The sequence below is a fragment of the Mobula birostris genome, chromosome 32, assembly GCF_030028105.1.
Source record: "Mobula birostris isolate sMobBir1 chromosome 32, sMobBir1.hap1, whole genome shotgun sequence".
NCBI classification, from domain to species: Eukaryota; Metazoa; Chordata; class Chondrichthyes; order Myliobatiformes; family Myliobatidae; genus Mobula; species Mobula birostris.
Window position 1 is genome coordinate 7,890,709 of NC_092401.1, and position 20,144 is coordinate 7,910,852.

At 45.1% G+C, this 20,144-nt stretch overlaps 1 protein-coding gene and 1 long non-coding RNA gene across 2 annotated transcripts in view; one reads left to right on the plus strand and one right to left on the minus strand.

Annotated features, from left to right (window-relative positions):
* The window catches only part of LOC140191189 (vascular cell adhesion protein 1-like), a 37,970-nt gene extending 20,375 nt beyond the window's left edge, over window positions 1-17,595 (minus strand). Inside the window, exons 1-5 of the mRNA XM_072248348.1 lie at window positions 17,176-17,595; window positions 14,093-14,359; window positions 13,574-13,885; window positions 11,350-11,643; window positions 9,715-9,996 (exon numbers count right to left, since the gene is read on the minus strand). Coding sequence (XP_072104449.1) covers window positions 9,715-9,996; window positions 11,350-11,643; window positions 13,574-13,885; window positions 14,093-14,359; window positions 17,176-17,242 — 1,222 coding nt within the window. The 5' untranslated portion in view covers window positions 17,243-17,595. The remainder of the gene's footprint in view (window positions 1-9,714; window positions 9,997-11,349; window positions 11,644-13,573; window positions 13,886-14,092; window positions 14,360-17,175) is intronic.
* LOC140191190 (uncharacterized) lies at window positions 3,313-18,855 on the plus strand. The gene is made up of 3 exons (XR_011883780.1): window positions 3,313-3,393; window positions 13,626-13,776; window positions 18,145-18,855. It is a non-coding gene; the product is annotated as an uncharacterized lncRNA (long non-coding RNA).
* Window positions 18,856-20,144: the final 1,289 nt, after the last annotated feature.

Here is a 20,144-nt window from a genome sequence, read left to right on the forward strand (position 1 = left end):
TGAAAGGGATACAGTAAAGGGCTGGGGAAGGTGGAATCTGATAGGAGAGGATCAAAGACCACGGAAGAAAGGGAAGGGGGAGGAGCACCACAGGGAGGTGATGGACGGGTAGGGAGATAAGGTGAGACAAGGAACAGGAAAGGGGAATGGTGAAGGAGAGAAGGGAGGCCAATTCAATGTTCATGCCATCAGGTTGGTAGTTACCCAGACAGAATATTTGTTTCCTTCTCTCACCCGATTTCCTTGCCTGCCCAGTTTCACCCATCACCTGCCACCTTGTACTTCCTTCTTCCCTCCCCCAACTTCTCGTTCTGACTTCTCAGTCCTGAAGAAGGATTTCGGCCCAAAAAGTTGAATGTTTGCTCTTTTCCACAGCTGCTGCCTGGCCTGCTGAGTTCCTCCAGCATTTTGTACTTGTCCCACCTTTCTTTCCATTCACTGTCATTTCAGGTGACTTCAGAACTTTGAAATACTCCTTAATATTAAGCCTAACTTCATTAAAAATTTCTTCAAACTTTAATGAATGTCACTAACAAGTGGTGCTCAAGTGTAAAGTTATTTTACCATACATATGTACACCACCAAATGAACCAACATCCCTCTGGAGCAAGGTGCACAACACAGTACACATACAGTAAACTCACAGACTACACATAAAGTAATATTACCACAAGTAACAAGGTGCATTTACAGCACAAGTTAAAATGTAAGCAGTATAATGCTACTGGTGCTTCACACCTGATGAGGCCTGGGTGGTGGCAGGGAGTTCAGTAATCTTACAGCCTAGGGGAAGAAGCTCTCTCCCATCCTAACAATACCTGTTTTGATACTACAGTAACCCGTGTCTGATAGTAGGGGTCAAAGAGACTGTTGGACGGATGGCAGGGATCATTGTCGATGCTAAGGGCCCTGCATACCTAGCACTCCTGATAAATATCTTCCATGGGTGGAAGAGAGACCCAATGATCCTTTCAGCAGTCCTTACAATTATTTGTATGGACTTACGGTCAGGTGCCTTGCAATTCCCGTACCAGATAGATATGCAGCTGGTCAGGACACTCTCAATGGTGTTCCTGTAAAAATTGTTAGCATGGGGTGGCGGGACAGGGTGGGGGTGTGGGAAATGGAAAGCCTTGCTTGCCCCCAATCTCCTCAGGAAATGGAGATGCTGTTGTACTTTCTTATCCAAAGAAGTGGTGTTGAGGGACCAGGTGAGACTGTCCATTACGTGCACCCCCAGAAACTTGGTGCTCCTAACTCTATCCACAGAGGAGCCAAGTCTGCAATCCTCTTTTTAGCGAAGAGCAATAGTACGTGGGCCAGGCCTGGAAATAACACAATTTCTTCAGTCCAGAGTTCTCATGATAGTCCAAATACAGAAGCATCACATTGCTTTTCAGTAACTTTTGTCAGTTTGAGCAAAGTCTAAGAGAACAGTGGGTTAACAAGAGATGAGGTGATGATGTGATCATTGTAATCCAATATGAGGCACTGTGGATCAAATCCATCCAGAAGTAATTCATTTCTTAACTTAAGCCTGCAATCCCTCACGTAGAAAAATATTTACTTTTGTTTTTGTATTTGCACAGTTTGTTGTCTTTCGCACACTTGTTGTTTCTCTGCCGTGTTGGATGTGGCCTTTCATTGATTCCATTGTGTTTCTTGGATTAACTGTGCCCACAAGAAGGTGAATCTCCAGGTTGTATATGGTGACATGCTGCATGTAACACCCCAGGAAAGGTTTCACTGCTGACGTAATGGTCTTTCTGTAGAAGCTGTGTTTGGGTTATGGTTAGAGATAACGGGGTGCTGTGGAATGTGATCCGTCCAATGAAGGGAGTGTGTTTCGTGTTGTGTGCCTGACACCGGGGTGAGTTGGGTCTTTTGTTAGGCAGGGATGAAGGGAGAAGTTGCCGGAGAGAAGAGGTCATAAGACCCGACCCAGAGTGGGCCCATGAATGGACGAAGCCCGGCGTGACCGAAGGAGGGTTGGCAACGTGAGCTCCAACTTGTGCACATTAGACTATTTCATTAAAATTGTCCCTTTTCTTTTTTTGCTTTTTCTTTACTAACCCTTTAGTTGAAATGAAGATTATAAAGCTGAATTGTTTAATTGCATGTGGTGTACTATCTGTTATTTCGTGTTACCTATTTGTAACAGGGTAACAAATCACGCAGCATCCACGCCAACAGGGGCTTCGGGGTGGGCTCGCGGCTCAATCTCACACGTTTGGTAGAGCCGGAGATTGTATTGCCTAGATTTACGCAGCCATCGGAACCAGAGCGTTTCAATTGTGGGGGTATCATCTGGGATCGATTTCGTTGGATGTTGTGTAATTGCCCTGAGCATTGATCCTGTACGTGGTTATGGATGCTGTCGGGGTTGAGCAGTGGTGCGAATCCATGTATCCCTGATGAATTATTAATTGGAATTTTAAGTACTGTTAAAGCTGCAGGACAAGTTACGATTGTGGAGTGGAAGTTTGATTAAACGGCAGGTTTCGGCTGTTTAAGTCCAGACGAGCGCTGACGTAACGCAGTGCTCCCTGCTACTACTGGGGCTACGGGGGGGTGGGGCATGAGCTGTCCACACTTTCCGGGAAGAGGAGAGTGTAGGGAAGTGGGCCGAATCGCAAGTTGAGTCTCCCGTAGCTGGGGATGGAGACTTCAAAGACAGGGTGTTCTCGTTTCCGCGGAGCGAGGGGAAGCAGTGGTCTTATTTGGAATGTCCAATGAGTCCCCGAGCGAGGACAGAGAATTCTGAGTTGATAGCAGTCCTTACATCTCTGGCGAATAAATGGAAAAATGCCCAGGTTCAAAGTCCCAGCTATGGTAGGCTCTGCCTGTTCTCAGGAAGGAAGCCCACCCCTAAAGGGGAAGAGGAGGATGAGATTTGGGTGGAGCAGACCTCCCAGTTGTGAGATGAGTGACAGTGCTCTGATAACGTTAGACAACAGCGATTGGTTGAAAGTTTGAGTGGGCGGGCTGATGACGTAGTGAGAACCCCCTTGCCACTTCTGCAGCCGACATGCAAGCGCTAGGAAAGGTGTTTGGTGTGACGGGAAGCCCAATCGAGCTCATGACGGGGTTTCAGATCGTGCGTCAGGAAGAGGGGGAGAAGCTTTCCGCCTTCATCTTTCGGCTAGAGAGGCAGCTAAATTGTTTGCGGTGTAGAGAGGCCATTCAGACGGCTGAGGTGAATCAGTTAAGGACGGACCAAATAGCAAAAGGCGCCCACTCCCAGAACCTGATCGCCTGGGGTCTCTGACTGTCTGGTAAGACGTGCCCCCCTCCATCGTTTGTTGAGCTGATCAGAGAAGTACAAGAGGAGAGAATGCATCCATCAGCAGGGTACAGTCCTCGGTAGTGGGCCTTTTGTTGAAGTGACCACAGGTAACTTGCCCCGGGGAATGGTAGATGAGATTGTGGCAGAGTTGAGAACTGAGATGTCCCGGTTGTTATCAGAGGGTGTGCCCCCCCCCCCATAATGGTGCTGATAGGGAGGCCCTCTGAGGAGACGGACAATGCAGGGGGCTGCAAGTGGCCAGGGTCCGGTATTGTCCGCTATAACTGTGTGAAGAGAGACACCAGGCGGGAGTGTGAACGATGGAAAACCCTTCGGAGAGTGTGTCCCCGGGTACCTAAGCAGAGAGAGACATTGGGAAAACTTAGAAGAGACCTAGTGAGGGAATTGCCTGGCGTGTCGGGGGAACACATTCCCAGCAATATATCAACGAACACCCCACAGAAAAAATCCTATTCCCGAAGAGTTAGTGGGGCCAAGCTCCAGTGTATCACTGCAGATAGAGGGTATTTATACTAGAGCCATACCGGGCACAGGGTCGCAGGTCACTTTGCTGTACTGCTCGTTTTACAACCAGTATTTGACACAATTACCATTGCCACCATTCAGTGCACAAGAGATCTGGGGACTCTGTGCGGATGTGCAAGTGGCTGAGGCCCTCGATACATTAGTGCTGATTTGTCTGGACCCTGTTGAGAGGGTCAGAATTTCACTTCTTTTAGGGACAAATACTTCTATTGGTATGAGGCTAATGGGAGCCTGCAAAGAGAGAACTGGAGGGAGCTTTCTAAAGACATTGTCTGTTCACCTGGTGTTTCAAGCTGCTCTCGAGGAAGTATGTGGCCACACTGGGCAGGATAATGAGCTTAGACAAGGGACTGTGTGGTTTACCCAGTCAAAACCAATTGTGTTGCGGCCTGGGTAAGTAGCGAGAGTGATGGGAAACCCCAAATTTGCCAGATTGCCCGACGGCGAGGCCCGCTTAGTGAATGCTCCAGAAGACCACGAGGAGGAGTCGGGATTATCTGCTGGGGTTCTAGTGAGGCCCAAACTGCAGAAGCCCTTGGTTCTACAGGCAAACAGGATGGCAGTGGCTCTCAGGAACACTATGAAGAGAGAGGTCACCTTCAAGCAGGGGATGCCCCCGACGCATCTCTTTGCGGTGACGGTCATGAGACAAGCCAGAGGGAAACTATCTGCAAAAGGGGGAAAGTTGACCACTGAGTTATTCAAATTTGGGTAATCCCTGGTACCTGCGGGCTGGAAGACATGATGTTGAAGCTGGAAGGTGTCTTTTCCACTGACGAGTTTGATGTGGGTTGTTCCAAGAGCACTCATCACACTATCCGTGTGACTGAGGACAGCCCGTTCAGAGAAAGGTCACGGTGACTGGCCCCTGCACAGGTGGAGGACGTTCGGCAGCACTTGTGCAAGTTGAAGGAAGCTGGGATCTTCAATTAGCCCAGAATCCCCTATGTGTCCCCAATAGTCATAGCCAGGAAGAAGAATGGGAAGGTACGGATGTGTGTGGTCTATAGGACTCCGAACAGTACAGCCCTAACCAGTATACTGTCCCGAGTATTGAAGACGCGCTGGCCTGCTTGAGTGGTGCAAAGTGGTTTAGTGTGCTGGACTTGAGGAGTGGATATTACCAGATCCCCATGAGTGAGGCTGACAAAGATAAGGCGGCATTTATAAGTCCACTGGGATATTCCAATTCGAAAGGATGACCCAGGGCATATCGGGACCCTCTGCGACCTTCCAGCGAGTCATGGAGAAAACGATGGAGGATATAAACTTGGTGTATTGGTGTATCTGGATGAATTCATAGTCTGTGGTCAGCGGTCAGAAAAGGAGATATGGCCCAGGCGGAGAAGATGAAACACGTTGTGGTACCTCCATTACTGAGAGAATGGCTCAGATTGGAATTGAGGAACCAGATCCTATTCCGGGTCACGTCGCCTATGGACCACCCTCAACATTCCCAGCTGGTTCTGCCTGAGAAGTATCAGAGGATGTGTTGAAGTCACTTCATGATGACTCTGGACATCTGGGGGTTGACAAGACCTGTGGATTGCTCAGAGATTGGTTTTACTGGCCCCAAATGAAACTGGAGGTGGAAGAATACTGCAGGTCGTACATTCGATGCATACAGAGGGAGACGCTGCCTATGAGGGCCACTCCGTCGTCCCACTTGCAGAGTGTGGGACTCCTTGACCTGGTGTGTATGGATTCCCTATCAATAGAGCCAGGTGCAAGCAACGTGGCGAATGTCTCAGTCATCACAGATCACTACACCAGGTATGCTCAAGCTTTCCCTACTAAGATCAGAGGGCATCCATGGTGGCCAAAGTTTTATGGGAGAGGTATTTCATTTGTATGGTATCCCCAGGTGGATACATAGTGATCAGGGATGAGATTCCGAGAGTAGGCTCATACATGAGTTACTGAGCATGCTCAGAGTCGAGAAGTCAAGGACTACTCCGTATCACCCGCAGGGTGATCCCTGCCCGAGAGGTTTAATTGGACCTTGCTAGACATGCTCGGAACCTTGGAAATCAGCAAGAAGAACAAGTGGAGTCAACACATTGGACATCTGTTTCACTGCTACAACTGTACACGAAATGCAACTACCGGGTACTTGCCATATTATCTGATGTTTGGACACGAGACAAGGTTGTCCATTGACCTTTGTTTTGGGACTGGTGAGGATGACATTCTCCCTGTCATCACGTGGGTTTCCTCCGGGTGCCCTGGTTTCTTCCCACAGTCCAAAGACATACCGGTTGGGAGGTTAATACAACCTCAATGCAAGAAGTATCAGGAACAAAGGTGATGAACTGAGAGCTTGGATACATACATGGAATTGTGATGTAGTGGCCATTACAGAGACTTGGCTTGCACCAGGGCAGGAATGGATTCTCAATATTTCTGGATTTCAGTGCTTTAAAAGGGATAGAGAGGGGGAAAAAGGGGAGGAGGGGTGGCATTACTGGTCAGGGATACTATTACAGCTACAGAAAGGGTGGGTAATGTGGCAGGATCCTCTTTTGAGTCAGTATGGGTGGAAGTCAGGAACAGGAAGGGAGCAGTTACTCTATTGGGGGTATTCTATAGGCCCCCTGATAGCAGCAGAGATACAGAGGAGCAGATTGGGAGGCAGATTTTGGAAAGGTGCAAAAATAACAGGGTTGTTATCATGGGTGACTTTAACTTCCCTAATATTGATTGGCACCTAATTAGTTCCAAGGGTTTAGATGGGGCAGAGTTTGTTAAGTGTGTCCAGGATGGATTCCTGTCACAGTATGTGGACAGACCAACTAGGGGGAATGCCATACTAGATCTAGTACTAGGTAATGAACCGGGTCAGGTCACAGATCTCTCAGTGGGTGAGCATCTGGGGGACAGTGACCACCGCTCCCTGGCCTTTAGCATTATCATGGAAAAGGATAGAATCAGAGAGGACAGGAAAATTTTTAATTGGGGAAGGGCAAATTATGATGCTATAAGGCTAGAACTTGCGGGTGTGAATTGGGATGATGTTTTTGCAGGGAAATGTACTATGGACATGTGGTCGATGTTTAGAGATCTCTTGCAAGATGTTAGGGATAAATTTGTCCCGGTGAGGAAGATAAGGAATGGTAGGGTGAAGGAGTCATGGGTGACAAGTGAGGTGGAAAATCTAGTCAGGAGGAAGAAGGCAGCATACATGAGGTTTAGGAAGCAAGGATCAGATGGGTCTATTGAGGAATATAGGGAAGCAAGAAAGGAGCTTAAGAAGGGGCTGAGAAGAGCAAGAAGGGGGCATGAGAAGGCCTTGGCGAGTAGGGTAAAGGAAAACCCCAAGGCATTCTTCAATTATGTGAAGAAAAAAAGGATGACAGAAGTGAAGGTAGGACCGATTAGAGATAAAGGTGGGAAGATGTGCCTGGAGGCTGTGGAAGCGAGCGAGGTCCTCAATGAATACTTCTCTTCAGTACTCACCAATGAGAGGGAACTTGGTGATGGTGAGGACAATATGAGTGAGGTTGATGTTCTGGAGCATGTTGATATTAAGGGAGAGGAGGTGTTGGAGTTGTTAAAATACATTAGGATGAATAAGTCCCCGGGGCTGGACGGATATTCTCCAGGCTGCTCTATGAGGCAAGGGAGGAGATTGCTGAGCCTCTGGCTAGGATCTTTATGTCCTCATTGTCCACGGGAATGGTACTGGAGGTTTGGAGGGAGGCGAATGCTGTCCCCTTGTTCAAAAAAGGTAGTAGGGATAGTCTGGGTAATTATAGACCAGTGAGCCTTACATCTGTGGTGGGAAAGCTGCTGGAAAAGATTCTTAGGGATAGGATCTATGAGCATTTAGAGAATCATGGTCTGATCAGGGACAGTCAGCATGGCTTTGTGAAGGGCAGATCGTGTCTAACAAGCCTGATAGAGTTCTTTGAGGAGGTGACCAGGCATATAGGTGAGGGTAGTGCAGTGGATGTGATCTATATGGATTTTAGTAAGGCATTTGACAAGGTTCCACACGGTAGGCTTATTCAGAAAGTCAGAAGGCATGGGATCCAGGGAAGTTTGGCCAGGTGGATTCAGAATTGGCTTGCCTGCAGAAGGCAGAGGGTGGTGGTGGAGGGAGTACATTCAGATTGGAGGATTGTAACTAGTGGTGTCCCACAAGGATCTGTTCTGGGACCTCTACTTTTCGTGATTTTTATTAACGAGCTGGATGTTGGGGTAGAAGGCTGGGTTGGCAAGTTTGCAGATGACACAAAGGTTGGTGGTGTTGTAGATAGTGTAGAGGATTGTCAAAGATTGCAGAGAGACATTGATAGGATGCAGAAGTGGGCTGAGAAGTGGCAGATGGAGTTCAACCCGGAGAAGTGTGAGGTGGTACACTTTAAGGACAAGCTCCAAGGCAGAGTACAAAGTAAATGGCAGGATACTTGGTAGTGTGGAGGAGCAGAGGGATCTGGGGGTACATGTCCACAGATCCCTGAAAGTTGCCTCACAGGTGGATAGGGTAGTTAAGAAAGCTTATGGGGTGTCAGCTTTCATAAGTCAAGGGATAGAGTTTAAGAGTCACACTGTAATGATGCAGCTCTATAAAACTCTGGTTAGGCCACACTTGGAGTACTGTGTCCAGTTCTGGTTGCCTCACTATAGGAAGGATGTGGAAGCATTGGAAAGGGTACAGAGATTTACCAGGATGCTGCCTGGTTTAGAGAGTATGCATTATGATCAGAGATTAAGGGAGCTAGGGCTTTACTCTTTGGAGAGAAGGAGGATGAGAGGAGACATGATAGAGGTGTACAAGATAATAAGAGGAATAGATAGAGTGGATAGCCAGTGCCTCTTCCCCAGGGCACCACTGCTCAATACAAGAGGACATGGCTTTAAGGTAAGGGGTAGGAAGTTCAGGAGGGATACTAGAGGAAGAATTTTTACTCAGAGAGTGGTTGGTGCGTGGAATGCACTGCCTGAGTCAGTGGTGGAGGCAGATACACTAGTGAAATTTAAGAGACTACTAGACAATTATATGGAGGAATTTAAGGTGGGGGGTTATATGGGAGGCAGGGTTTGAGGGTCGGCACAACATTATGGGCCAAAGGGCCTGTACTGTGCTGTACTATTCTATTTTCTATGTTAATTGGTCATTGTAAAGTGTCCCATGATCAGGCTAGGGTTAAATCAGGGGATCACTGGGCAGTGAGGCTCAAAGGGCCAGAATGGCCTATTCTGTGTTGTATCTGAATAAATAAAAATAAATATAACACAGTACAAAATAAAAATAAAATATAACTCAGTACAGCCCTTCAGCCCATCTTGTGCACATTGACCATGATACCATTCTAACTGCCTGCACAAAGCCTGTGTCCCTCTATTCCCTGCCTGTCTAAATATTATTAAAAGTTAAATCATACCTGCTTCTGCGAGCACGTTCCAGGAAGCTACCACTCTTTATGTGACAAAAAAATGACCTTGCACATCTTAAAATCTTCACTCTGTCATTCACCCTCTACCCCGTCCCACAAACAGTCAGGTCCGCATTGGGACCTTGCTGTGTGTGGACTGAGAATACTGTTCACCATTGTACAGCAGGACACTAAAGTACAATGGCCCCATGTGTCTCCACAGTACTGATGCATCAAAATAGGAGAGATGATTGATCCAGTCAAACACTCCCAAAACAACACACACACAATGCTGGAGGGACTCAGCAGGTTAGGCAGCATCTATGGAAACGACACTTCAAGCCGAGACCCTTCTTCAGCACTGGAAAGGAAGGGGGAAGACTGCAGGACACTCCCGTAGTTTGAAGAGTTCTGTATGGAGTGGGAGGAGCGCTTGTTGTTCGTTCATCTGCATTTGAAATAAAGAACTCAACAGCCTTTGGTGTTGATAATCAGATCACTTACACTGGACATCGAGAGTGGCTGACTGTCGTTTAACAATGGTGTTGGAGTGATGGTGAAGTTTCAGCTCGGCCTCGCAGGTGAACTGCTGTCCATTCAGCTCTGCTCGTGGATTCACAGTGTGGTAGATAGTCAGCCCAGTACTGGCTGACCTGTTCACTAATATCTCACTTCCCTTCTTCAGTCTGAGTTGAAGTTCCCCTGAGACGTTAAACACACTGCAGGTGATATTCACCGGAATTCCCTCAGTGGTGATCGGGATTTGGATTTCTGGGTTGGAGAAAACTGTAACAACAGAGAACATTGTTAGAAACTTTCTCAAAGTGAGTTCTGCAGCCCTTCTGTACCACTAGACTGAGGTAGCAAATGGAACTCTTTTGAAGTCTGTCTGTGATACAGCACCCACCTACCTCACTGTGTGTCTAGTGGCTAAAGAAAGTGCGGTGGGAATTATCAAAATTCCCCCCCCCCCACAGTTCCCAGCATCATTCACTCCTGACCCAATCTCATCAAGGCAAATGACACACTGGTTCAGTGCATCCGACAGAGTGGAACTTTGCAGCACACATACACATACACACACGTAAACACACACACATATACACGCTCGTAAACACACACACATATACACGCTCGTAAACACACACGTATACACACAGATTTATTTACAATGTCTTTGAGTCTGAGCAATCCTGGAAAAGCTGTCATTCACCATCACAACAGGGTTGACTTGGCCAGTAACCAGCCAGTGGTTTCTCAGTCATTTCAGATGGCACTTTGCCTTCAAAGCAATGGTAAATAATCCACAGAATTAATTCCTTGTGTATGAAACACACACACACACACACACACACACACACACACACACACAATATCTAATTGCAACTTATAGATTATTTTATGTATTGCGCTGTACTGCTGCCACAAATCAACAAAATTCACAGCGCATATCAATAATGATAAACTGATTCTGATTTAACTTTGCTGCAAACTTCTGTCTCCTTTCTATCTAATGATACGTTTGCTGGCAGCCTTTGATCCCACATTCAGTTTCTATCTCTGACAAATTCAATTGCCGGTCGCTGCTTCTGCAACACGATCTTATCCTGGTGCACAGATTTCTGAATGGATGTACACTACCTCAGTATTTGATTTTTTGCTCTCTTTTTGCAATACCATGCAGATATATATATCTTATTGTAATTTATAATTTGTTCTCGTTCTTCTACATGACACTGCACTGCTGTGGCAAAACAATAAATGTCATGACATGTGCCAATGGTGTTGAACCAGATTCTGATTAATGTCCAGGCTTAGTCTCATGCTCCATGGAACCTGCTCCATTGATAAACCCATGGCTAAATAACTACATCTGATTCAAAGATTCAAAGGTTCATTTTATTGTCAATGTTTGTATGCAGAATACATCTCTCATATTCGTCTTCTCCAGATAGCCATGACATTCAGAAAAACTGTGGGAGTTGTTGAAAGAAAGGATGTTGACCACCTCCCATCCATCCCTCCCCACATGAAAAGGAAATCTGCTCCGTGTTGCTGCCAGTAGACTGTTTAGGAGCAGGTGGGACACTCTGAAAGATTACTGTCTAGTCAAAGTGCTCAATTATCCAGAATGCTTACCGTACACATTAATGGTAATGCTATCATTCTTTGATGAAACTGATGGATAGTCCTGAAAATCTGCCATGCATTTCAGTTCAGTCACACTGGTCTCTCGTGGTGTCCATGTAGCTGTTGCCTGGACTGTGGTGAGATTTGATCTACTGGCAACTGAGTTCCATTCCTCACCATCCTGAAACCACCTTAATCTCACCTTCTCGGCAGGGTAGATGTTTGAGACCTCACACGTCAATGTGGTCTCCTGATTTACTTCTACAGGGTCTCTGTTGACAATCCTTGGGGGCTCTGGAAAAGCTGCAATACACACAAGAAATTCACTGCATATTGGTTTGCCTTGGCCTGTTTCAGATACTGATGGAATGATGCAAAACTGACCAGATCTTTATAAGCCTCTGTACACAACCAGGAGTTCATCAAACCCACGTCGGTATCAGCAGGTTCCATACTATGCTCTTTCTCTGAACTCTTTCTGCTCTTCAGGCATCCCAAAAATCTAACTCTTTGCTCCTCCCGTGGGCAGTAATACAGAGTAAACGCTCACTGACCTATCAAGAGTGTGGTCTCAGTGAGCAGCTAGTTTGGGGTGGCACGGTAGTGTAGTGGTTAGCACAATGCTTTACGGTGCAGGTGATCCATGTTCAATTCCCGATGCTGCCTGTGAGGAGTTTGTACGTTTTCCTGTGACCGTGTGGGTTTCCTCCCACAGTCCAAAGACGTACTGGTTGGTGGGTGAACTGGTCATTGTAAAATGTAGTGCGATTAGGCTCGGGTTAAAATGGTGGATTGGTGGGCAGCGTGACTCGAAGGGCTGCGAGGGTGTATTCTGCATTGCAGTCTTTCAATCTATTTTGTTCTGCCCGTACTGGCCCAAAAGAAGGGCTGATCCCTAAAGAATGGTCATAAAGAAAACTTTAGGCACATTTGCCTTCATAAATCCAAGTACTGAGTACAGGAGATGGAACATTATGTTGAAGTTTTATTAGGCATTGGTGAAGCCTAATTTGGAGTACTTTATACTTTATAGTTTATTGTCGCCAAACAATTGATACTAGAATGTACAATCATCACAGCGATATTTGATTCTGCACTTCCCGCTCCCTGGATTACAAATATTAACTATTTAAGATATTTAAAATAGTAAAAATTAGTAAATATTAAACATTTAAATTATAAATCATAAATAGAAAATAGAAAAATGGAAAGTAAGGTAGTGCAAAAAAATCCGAGAGGCAGGTATTGTGTGTAGTTCTGGTCACCTACCTATTGGAAAGATGTAAATGAGGTTGAAAAAGTACAGATAAAATTTACAAGGATTTTGCAAACAACAGGAATTCTGCAGATGCTGGAAATTCAAGCAACACACACAAAAGTTGCTGGTGAACGCAGCAGGCCAGGCAGGACCTGATGAAGGGTCTTGGCCTGAAACGTCGACTGCACCTCTTCCTAGAGATGCTGCCTGGCCTGCTGCGTTCACCAGCAACTTTTATGTGTGTTACAAGGATTTTGCCCTGGATTGCAGGACCTGAGTTATGTGGGAAGATTGAATAGGTTAGGACTTTATTCCTTGGAAAGCCGTAGACTAAGAGGAGATTTCATAGAATTACACAAAATTATGAGGGGCAAGCTTTTCCCACAGAGGTTGGGTGGTACTGCAACTGGAGGTCATGGGTTAAGGGTGAAAGGTGAAAAGTTCATTGGGAAAATGAGAGGAAACTTCTTCATTCAAATGGCTGTGAGGTTGTGGAACGAGCTGCCAGTGCAAATGGTGCATGTGAGCTCGATTTGAACATTTAAGAGAAGTTAGGATAGGTACCTGGTTGGTAGGGGTATGGAGGGCTGTGGTGCTGATGCAGATTGACGGGAGCAGGTAGATTAAATGGTTCAGCACAAACTAGGTGGGCTGTACTTTTCTGTGGGTGTCTATTACCCACCACCTGCACTGACCACCAAGAGGGACACGGGAGTATCAGGTAAGAGTGCAGAATTTGCAGGAGTTTGGAATTGTTTCAGTGATCTTCAGCCAAATAATCTCTTCTACTTCCATGATTCTCTGAAGTTGTAAACTTTCAGTCTTGGTTGAAGATAAACAAGTTTTGCTGAGTGAATAAAACAAGAACTAAATGTGAAAACTTTCAAAACAGGACCGCTCATTGCTTATTCTTGCCAATCTTTAACCAATGTGGGGAGAGGCTAAGGGGCAGTTCGATTTCAAAATGGAACTCACAGTAAGTTTGCAGAGTCACAGATGCATTTGCAATTTGTTTGGTCCTGTTCAGGTCCAAGTTCAACTCTGACAAGCAGGTGTACACCAGTCCATCGTCTGAAATACTTGGAGTGAAATGAAGGATGTTCTTCAGTGGACCATCATCTGGGTAACCTGGTTTCTCTGTGGAAATACTTGCTACAGTCTCACTCCCTCTGAGCCAGGTGAGTACGAGTTTGTTCCTTGGATAGACCTTCGGGCCAGTACACTCCAGCTGATATGGTTTGTTAACTTCCAGCATGTCAGGAGGTGTAACAACGCTTAAGTTTCGATCTGTCAAAGGAGAATCATGATTGACAATGGAGATTGGAAAATTCCAAATCAAAAATTACCCTGACCAATGTGCTTGTGGATCATCCCAGCCTGTGACATTCCCAGATTCTGTGTAACACTTTCAAGTTATACATAATTTTATGTTGCTGCCTTTCATCCTGTTATACTCCGCTATTGGATGTATTTAGAACAAAAGTTTTCACTTACTGTACACGGGGACCACCCGTTTGTCCTCCTTCACTGAAGTTTGACATATTACAGTACAGGGCACTGTGAAATCCCATTTCTGAACACTCAGAAATCGGTCTGTAATCCACTTATCACCCTTAATTCTGTTGGGATTTATCCCTGGTTTATATTCCAGAGTTATCGATGGATTGTTACACGTTGTACTGCAGTTCACCTCCAGGGAGTGTCCAAATTCCACCACTAGGGAGTTTGTTTTGACCGAAACCTCAAATCCATTCAGTTTATCTGCCAGAGACACACAGGGAAATGGAATCTGTTCAGTGAAGTGTTGTGTGCAGTTCAATCTCAGCTGAGAATGGATAGACTTACCGTTCAGACAGTGAGGGGACAGTTCACCAGACTGATTCCCAGGATGGCAGGACTGGCACATGAAGAGAGATTGAGTCAACTATGCCCATGTACATTGAGGTTTGGAAAATTAGAGAAAATTGAATCAAACTTATGACGTTTTGACAGATTTCAAGAGGTTGGATGCAGGATGTACGTTTTCCCCAGCTGATGAGTGTAAACAAGGGATTGCAGTCTCAGGATGGAGAGATCGAGCTGTGGAGAAAAATCTTCACACACATGTAGTGAAGACCAAATCACTAAATGTATTTAAATAGGAAGACAGACTTTGAGACACCAGTGGCATTTATGTAGAGAACACAGGCATCTCTTGTGTGCAACAGTTTGAATGAACTTCATTGCAGTCTGTTCCACACAAAATAAATGTTTGGTTCAATGGTTCCATTTAAAATCAGACAATGTATATAGTATACAACCTGAAATTCTTGCTCTTCGCAGACGTCCATGAAACAGAAGGGAAAAAAACTCAAAGAATGAATGACAGAAAATGTTTTAACCCTAAAGCGCCCCCTCCTCCCATGAACAAGCAACAAAAACTTCAGTCTCCCATCCCTCTGACCCCACTTGATCCAGCAAACATCAACTGCGCCCCCCCCTCTTACCACCCGCCCCCCCCATGCAAGCAAAAGCAAAGCCCCCAGAGACCAAGATCTAGAGTTCATCAGGCAGGATAATTTCATCAGCATAATTTTAGCCCTTGCAATTCAATCTGATGGAATATTTTCAGTCAAAGACCTTAAAGACTACTAAAAAGGGTGGATCTGATGTCAAACAGTATTACGGACCCCTGAATTCTGCAAAAGTTTTCCCTGGAAATAATTAAGCTCCATCTTTCCAAGCATTATTCAGTAGAAATTACCCGATTCAGGTTTAATATCAACATCATATGTTGTGAGATTTGTTAACTTTGCGGCAGCAGTACAATGAAATACATGATAATTATAGAAAACAACTATATTACAGTAAAGATATGTGGATATTAAATAGTTAAATTAAAATAAGTGCTAAATCAGAGATACTGAGGTAGTGTTCATGGGTCAATGTCCATTAGGAATTGGATGGCGGAGAGGAAGAAGCTATTCCTGAATCGCTGAGTGTGTGCCTTCAGGCTCCTGTACTTCCTTTCTGATGGTAACAATGAGAAGAGGGCATGTCCTGTGTGATGTGTGTGCTTAATGCTGGACGCTGCCTTTCTGCGGCACCAGTCCTTGAAGATGTCTTGGATACTACGGAGCCTACTGCCCCCGATGGAGCTGACTAACTTTACAATATAAAGTAATGATAAATTTCTGTCAGTTTTTATAAAGTGAAGCCAAAAATTGAGATAGGAAGCCGCATCTTATAGCACACACTTGTGCTGGAAAGTTTGTGAACCCTGTAGAATTTTCTGTATTTCTGCATGAATATGACCTAAAATATGCTCAGATCTTCATGCAAATCATAAAACTAGATAATTAGAACCCAATTAAATAAGTAACATCAAAAATATTATTGGGAAAAATGACCCAATATTACATGTATTTGCTGGGAAAAGTATGTGAACCTCTGGAGTAATGCCTTCCACAAAAGTTATTTAGAGTCAGGTGCTGCAATCAATGAGATGAGATTGGAGGTGTGGGTTGTAGAGATGTGCTGCCCTATAAAACAGACACACAAAGTCAGGTTACTGACAGAGCCTGCTCTTCTCATGAAAGATCTGTTATGTGCACCATGCCTCAGTCGAAACAACTTTCAGAGGACCTCAGAAGAAGAATTGTAGAGATGCATGAAGCTCGAAAAGGCTGCAAAAGCATTTCTAAAGACCTACGTGTTCATCAGTCGACAGTAAGAGAAATCGTCTACAAATGGAGGAAACTGTTGCTACCGTCCCTGGGAATGGGCGTCCTGCAAAGATCACACCAAGAGCTTGAAGTGCAGGGCTGAAGGAGATGAAAAAGAACCCAAGAGTAACAGCAAAAGATCTGCAGAAATTTCTAGAACTCACTAAGTCTCTGTACATGTGTCCACTATAAGAAAAACAAGAATGGTGTTCCTAGAAAAACACCACGGAGGAAATTACTGTTCTCCAAAGAAAAAAAAACATTGCTGCATCTCAAGTTTGCAAAAGTCCACCTGCATGTTTTACAGCACTTCTGGGGCAATGTTCTGTGGACAGATGAGACAAAAAGTTTGAACTTTTTGGCAGAAACTGTTTGGAGGAAAAATGGCACGGCACACCAACACTAAACTCTCATCCGAAATGTGAAGCATGGTGAAAGGATCGTCATGGTTTGGGGCTGCTTTGCTGCCTCAGTGCCTGGACAGTTTGCAATCGTTGAGAGAACAATGAATTCAAAATTGTGCCAGGACATTTTACAGGAGAATGTCAGGGTAGCAGTCCGTCACCTGAAGCTTAATAGAAGTTGGATAACACAGAGAACAGGAAGGAGCCCAACGAAGCGTGGCGTCTGCGACCGGCTAAGCTTTCGCCCAGTGAAAAAAGGAACGAGTAACCGTGAAACGGTGTGAAACGCTCCCGGCAAGTTATGCAGAATAAAGGGACACTTTCATCAAATGTGGCCGGTTGAAGATCCGTTCACGAGACGCACTCTAACCGCCTCGCAGAAACATACAGTTATAAACATTCAGCTTCTGATTCTGCGAGCTCAAACAGATGAATGAACAGTTATTACGTTTAAAGGTATTTGACCTACCTGTTATGACGGAAAGTGCTGTGAGAAATAAAACATAACCGCCCGCTGAAATCTGCGTGTAACCCATAATGAGTGCATGTCAAGGAGGGCGTGATCCGGAGCTGGCGAGGTTCGGGCTCTTGTACTGGTGATCCGCGGCTATCGATGTCGGTGGGTGGGACCAAACATATCCGCTCCGGCCATCAATCAGCGTCCGTGATGGTGGGACAGAGTTAATTTGTCATGGTCAGTACGAAGTATCCAGGGAGCTCAGGGCGACTTCACTTTGTGGGTGGATTCAGAGAATCGAAGTACATTTATTATCAAAGTACTTATGCAGTGTACAACTCTGAGATTCATCGTCCGCGCAGACAGCCACGAAATAAAGAAAACCGTGGAACCCGTTCAGAGAAAAGTATCAACCGCCCCACGAGCAGAATAAAAAACAAATTGCGCAAATGTAACAAATAAAAGAGCGAAAAATACAGAAACTGAAACGCACAATTAAGAGTCCAGGCATATTCAGGTCAGCTGTGTTCGCTTTCTGCAGGCTGCCCCAATTCAAAAACGCCCAAAGTAGCAAGAAAAAAAAAGTGGTTACCAGAAACCACAACGTCAAGATGATGAAAGGCATTATAAGGCGATGAGAGGCATTGATCATGTGGATAGTCAGAGGCTTTTTCCCAGGGCTGAAATGGTTGCCACAAGAGGACACAGGTTTATGGCTCTGGGGAGTTGGTACAGAGGAGATGTCAGGGGTAAGTTTTTTTTTACTCAGAGAGTGGTGAGCGCGTGGAATGGGCTGCCGGCAACGGTGATGGAGGCAGATACGATAAGGTCTTTTAAGAGACTTTTGTTTAGCTTAGAAAACTAGAGGGCTATGCGTAAGCCTAGTAATTTCTATGGTAGGGACATGTTCGGCACAACTTTGTGGGCCGAACGGCTTGTATTGTGCTCTAGGTTTTCTATGTTTCTATGTTTCAACTACAGAGTCCAGTCCATAAACCGGAACTCCGGCACCATTCTCCGACAGCATCGAGGGTGAAAGAGAGAGACGGTCACACGCAAACAATTTCCTCGGGCGGCAAAGAGCAAGAGGCCGGTAGACTGGGCTGAACATCTGCAAGATTTGACAAACTTCTGTAGATGTGTAATGGAGAGTGGTGACTGGCTGCATCAATGCCTTTGAATGAGAACATCAATGCCCTTGGACGAGAATCCTCCAGAAAGTAGTCGATACTTCCCAGTACATCACAGGTAAAGCCGTCCCCACCACTGAGCACATCTACATGAAATGTTGTCACAGGAAAGCAGCATCCATCATCCTGGACCTCTAGTAACCAGGACATGCTCTCTTCTCACTGTTGTCATCAGGAAGAAAAGGTACAGGAGCCTCAGGACTCACACCACCATGTTCAGGAACTGTTATTACCCCTCAACCATCAGGCTTTTGAACCAGAGGGAATAACTTCACTTGCCCCATCATTGTAATGTAAACACAACCAATGGACTCACTTTCCAGGACTCTTCATCTCATGTTCTCGATATTTATTGCTTATTTATTTATTACTATTATTACTTCTTTTCTTCTTCTTTTTGTATTTGCACAATTTGCTGTCTTTTGGTCATCATTTGAACGCCCAAGTTGGTGTAGTCTTCACTGATTCTGTTTTGGTTATTATTCTAATGATGTATTGAGTATGCCCACAAGGAAATGAATCTCTGGGTTGTACATGTTGTCATATATGTACTTTGATAATAAATTTTACTTTGAACTTTGCTCAACTTTTCCATCTTGGCTGGCCCAGTTAGTCGCTCCTGTACTAGTCTTGTTTTTCCAGGCGCTTTGGTTTCCTTCCACAGTCCAAACAAATACCGATGGTAGAGTCATTCTAAATTGTCCAAACACACACCGGTGGTACAGTCATTGTAAATTGTCCAAACACATACTGGTGGTAGAGTCATTCTAAGTTGTCCAAACGCATACTGGTGGTACAGTCATTGTAAATTGTCCAAACACACACCGGTGGTACAGTCATTGTAAATTGTCCAAACGCATACTGGTGGTAGAGTCATTGTAAATTGTCCAAACACACACCGGTGCTAGGGTAATTGGTCATTGTAAATTGTCCCATGATTAGTCTGGAGTTAAATTGGGGGTTGCTGTATGGTGTGGCTCGAAGGCCTTAAAGGACTACTCCACACTGTATCTCAATCAATAAATATATATACATATTAAACATTTAGATGATAATGTGGTAAAGTAGATCAGCAAATTTGTGGTTGACACCAAGATACTGGACATCACAGTATGCAGTGTGATCTGGACCAGTTGGAAAAATGGACTGAGAAGTGGGAGATGGAATTTAATGCAGACAAGTGTGAGGTGTTGCACGTTGGGAGGACAAACCAGAATAGGACTTACACAGTGAGGAGTGTACAACAAAGGGATCAGCAAATTATCAGATTGATAATTCCTAGAAAGTGGCATCACAAGTACATGAGGTCGTAAAGTGACCTCTTGGCTCAATGGCCTTCATAAATCAGAGCACTGAATATAATAGTTTAGATGTAATATTAAAATTGTAGAAGAACCTAGAACATAGACATAGACATCTACAGCACGTTACAGGCCATTTGGCCCACAATGTTATGCCAACCATTTAACCTAGTCTAGAAACTGCCTAGAATTTCCTACCACATAACCCTCTACTTTTCTAAGCTCCGTGTACATATCTAAGAGGCTCTTAAAAGACCCTGTTGTATCAGCTTCCACCACGGCCGCTGGCAGTGCATTCCACACACCCATCACTCTGTGTGGAAAAACTTACCCCTGACAACCCCCCTGTAGCTACTTCCAAGCACCTTAAAACTACGTCCTGTTGTGTTAGCCATTTCAGCCCTGGAGAAAGCCTCTGGATGTCCATATGATCAATGCCTCTCACCATCTTATTCACCTCTATCAAGTCACCTCTCATCCTCCACCGCTC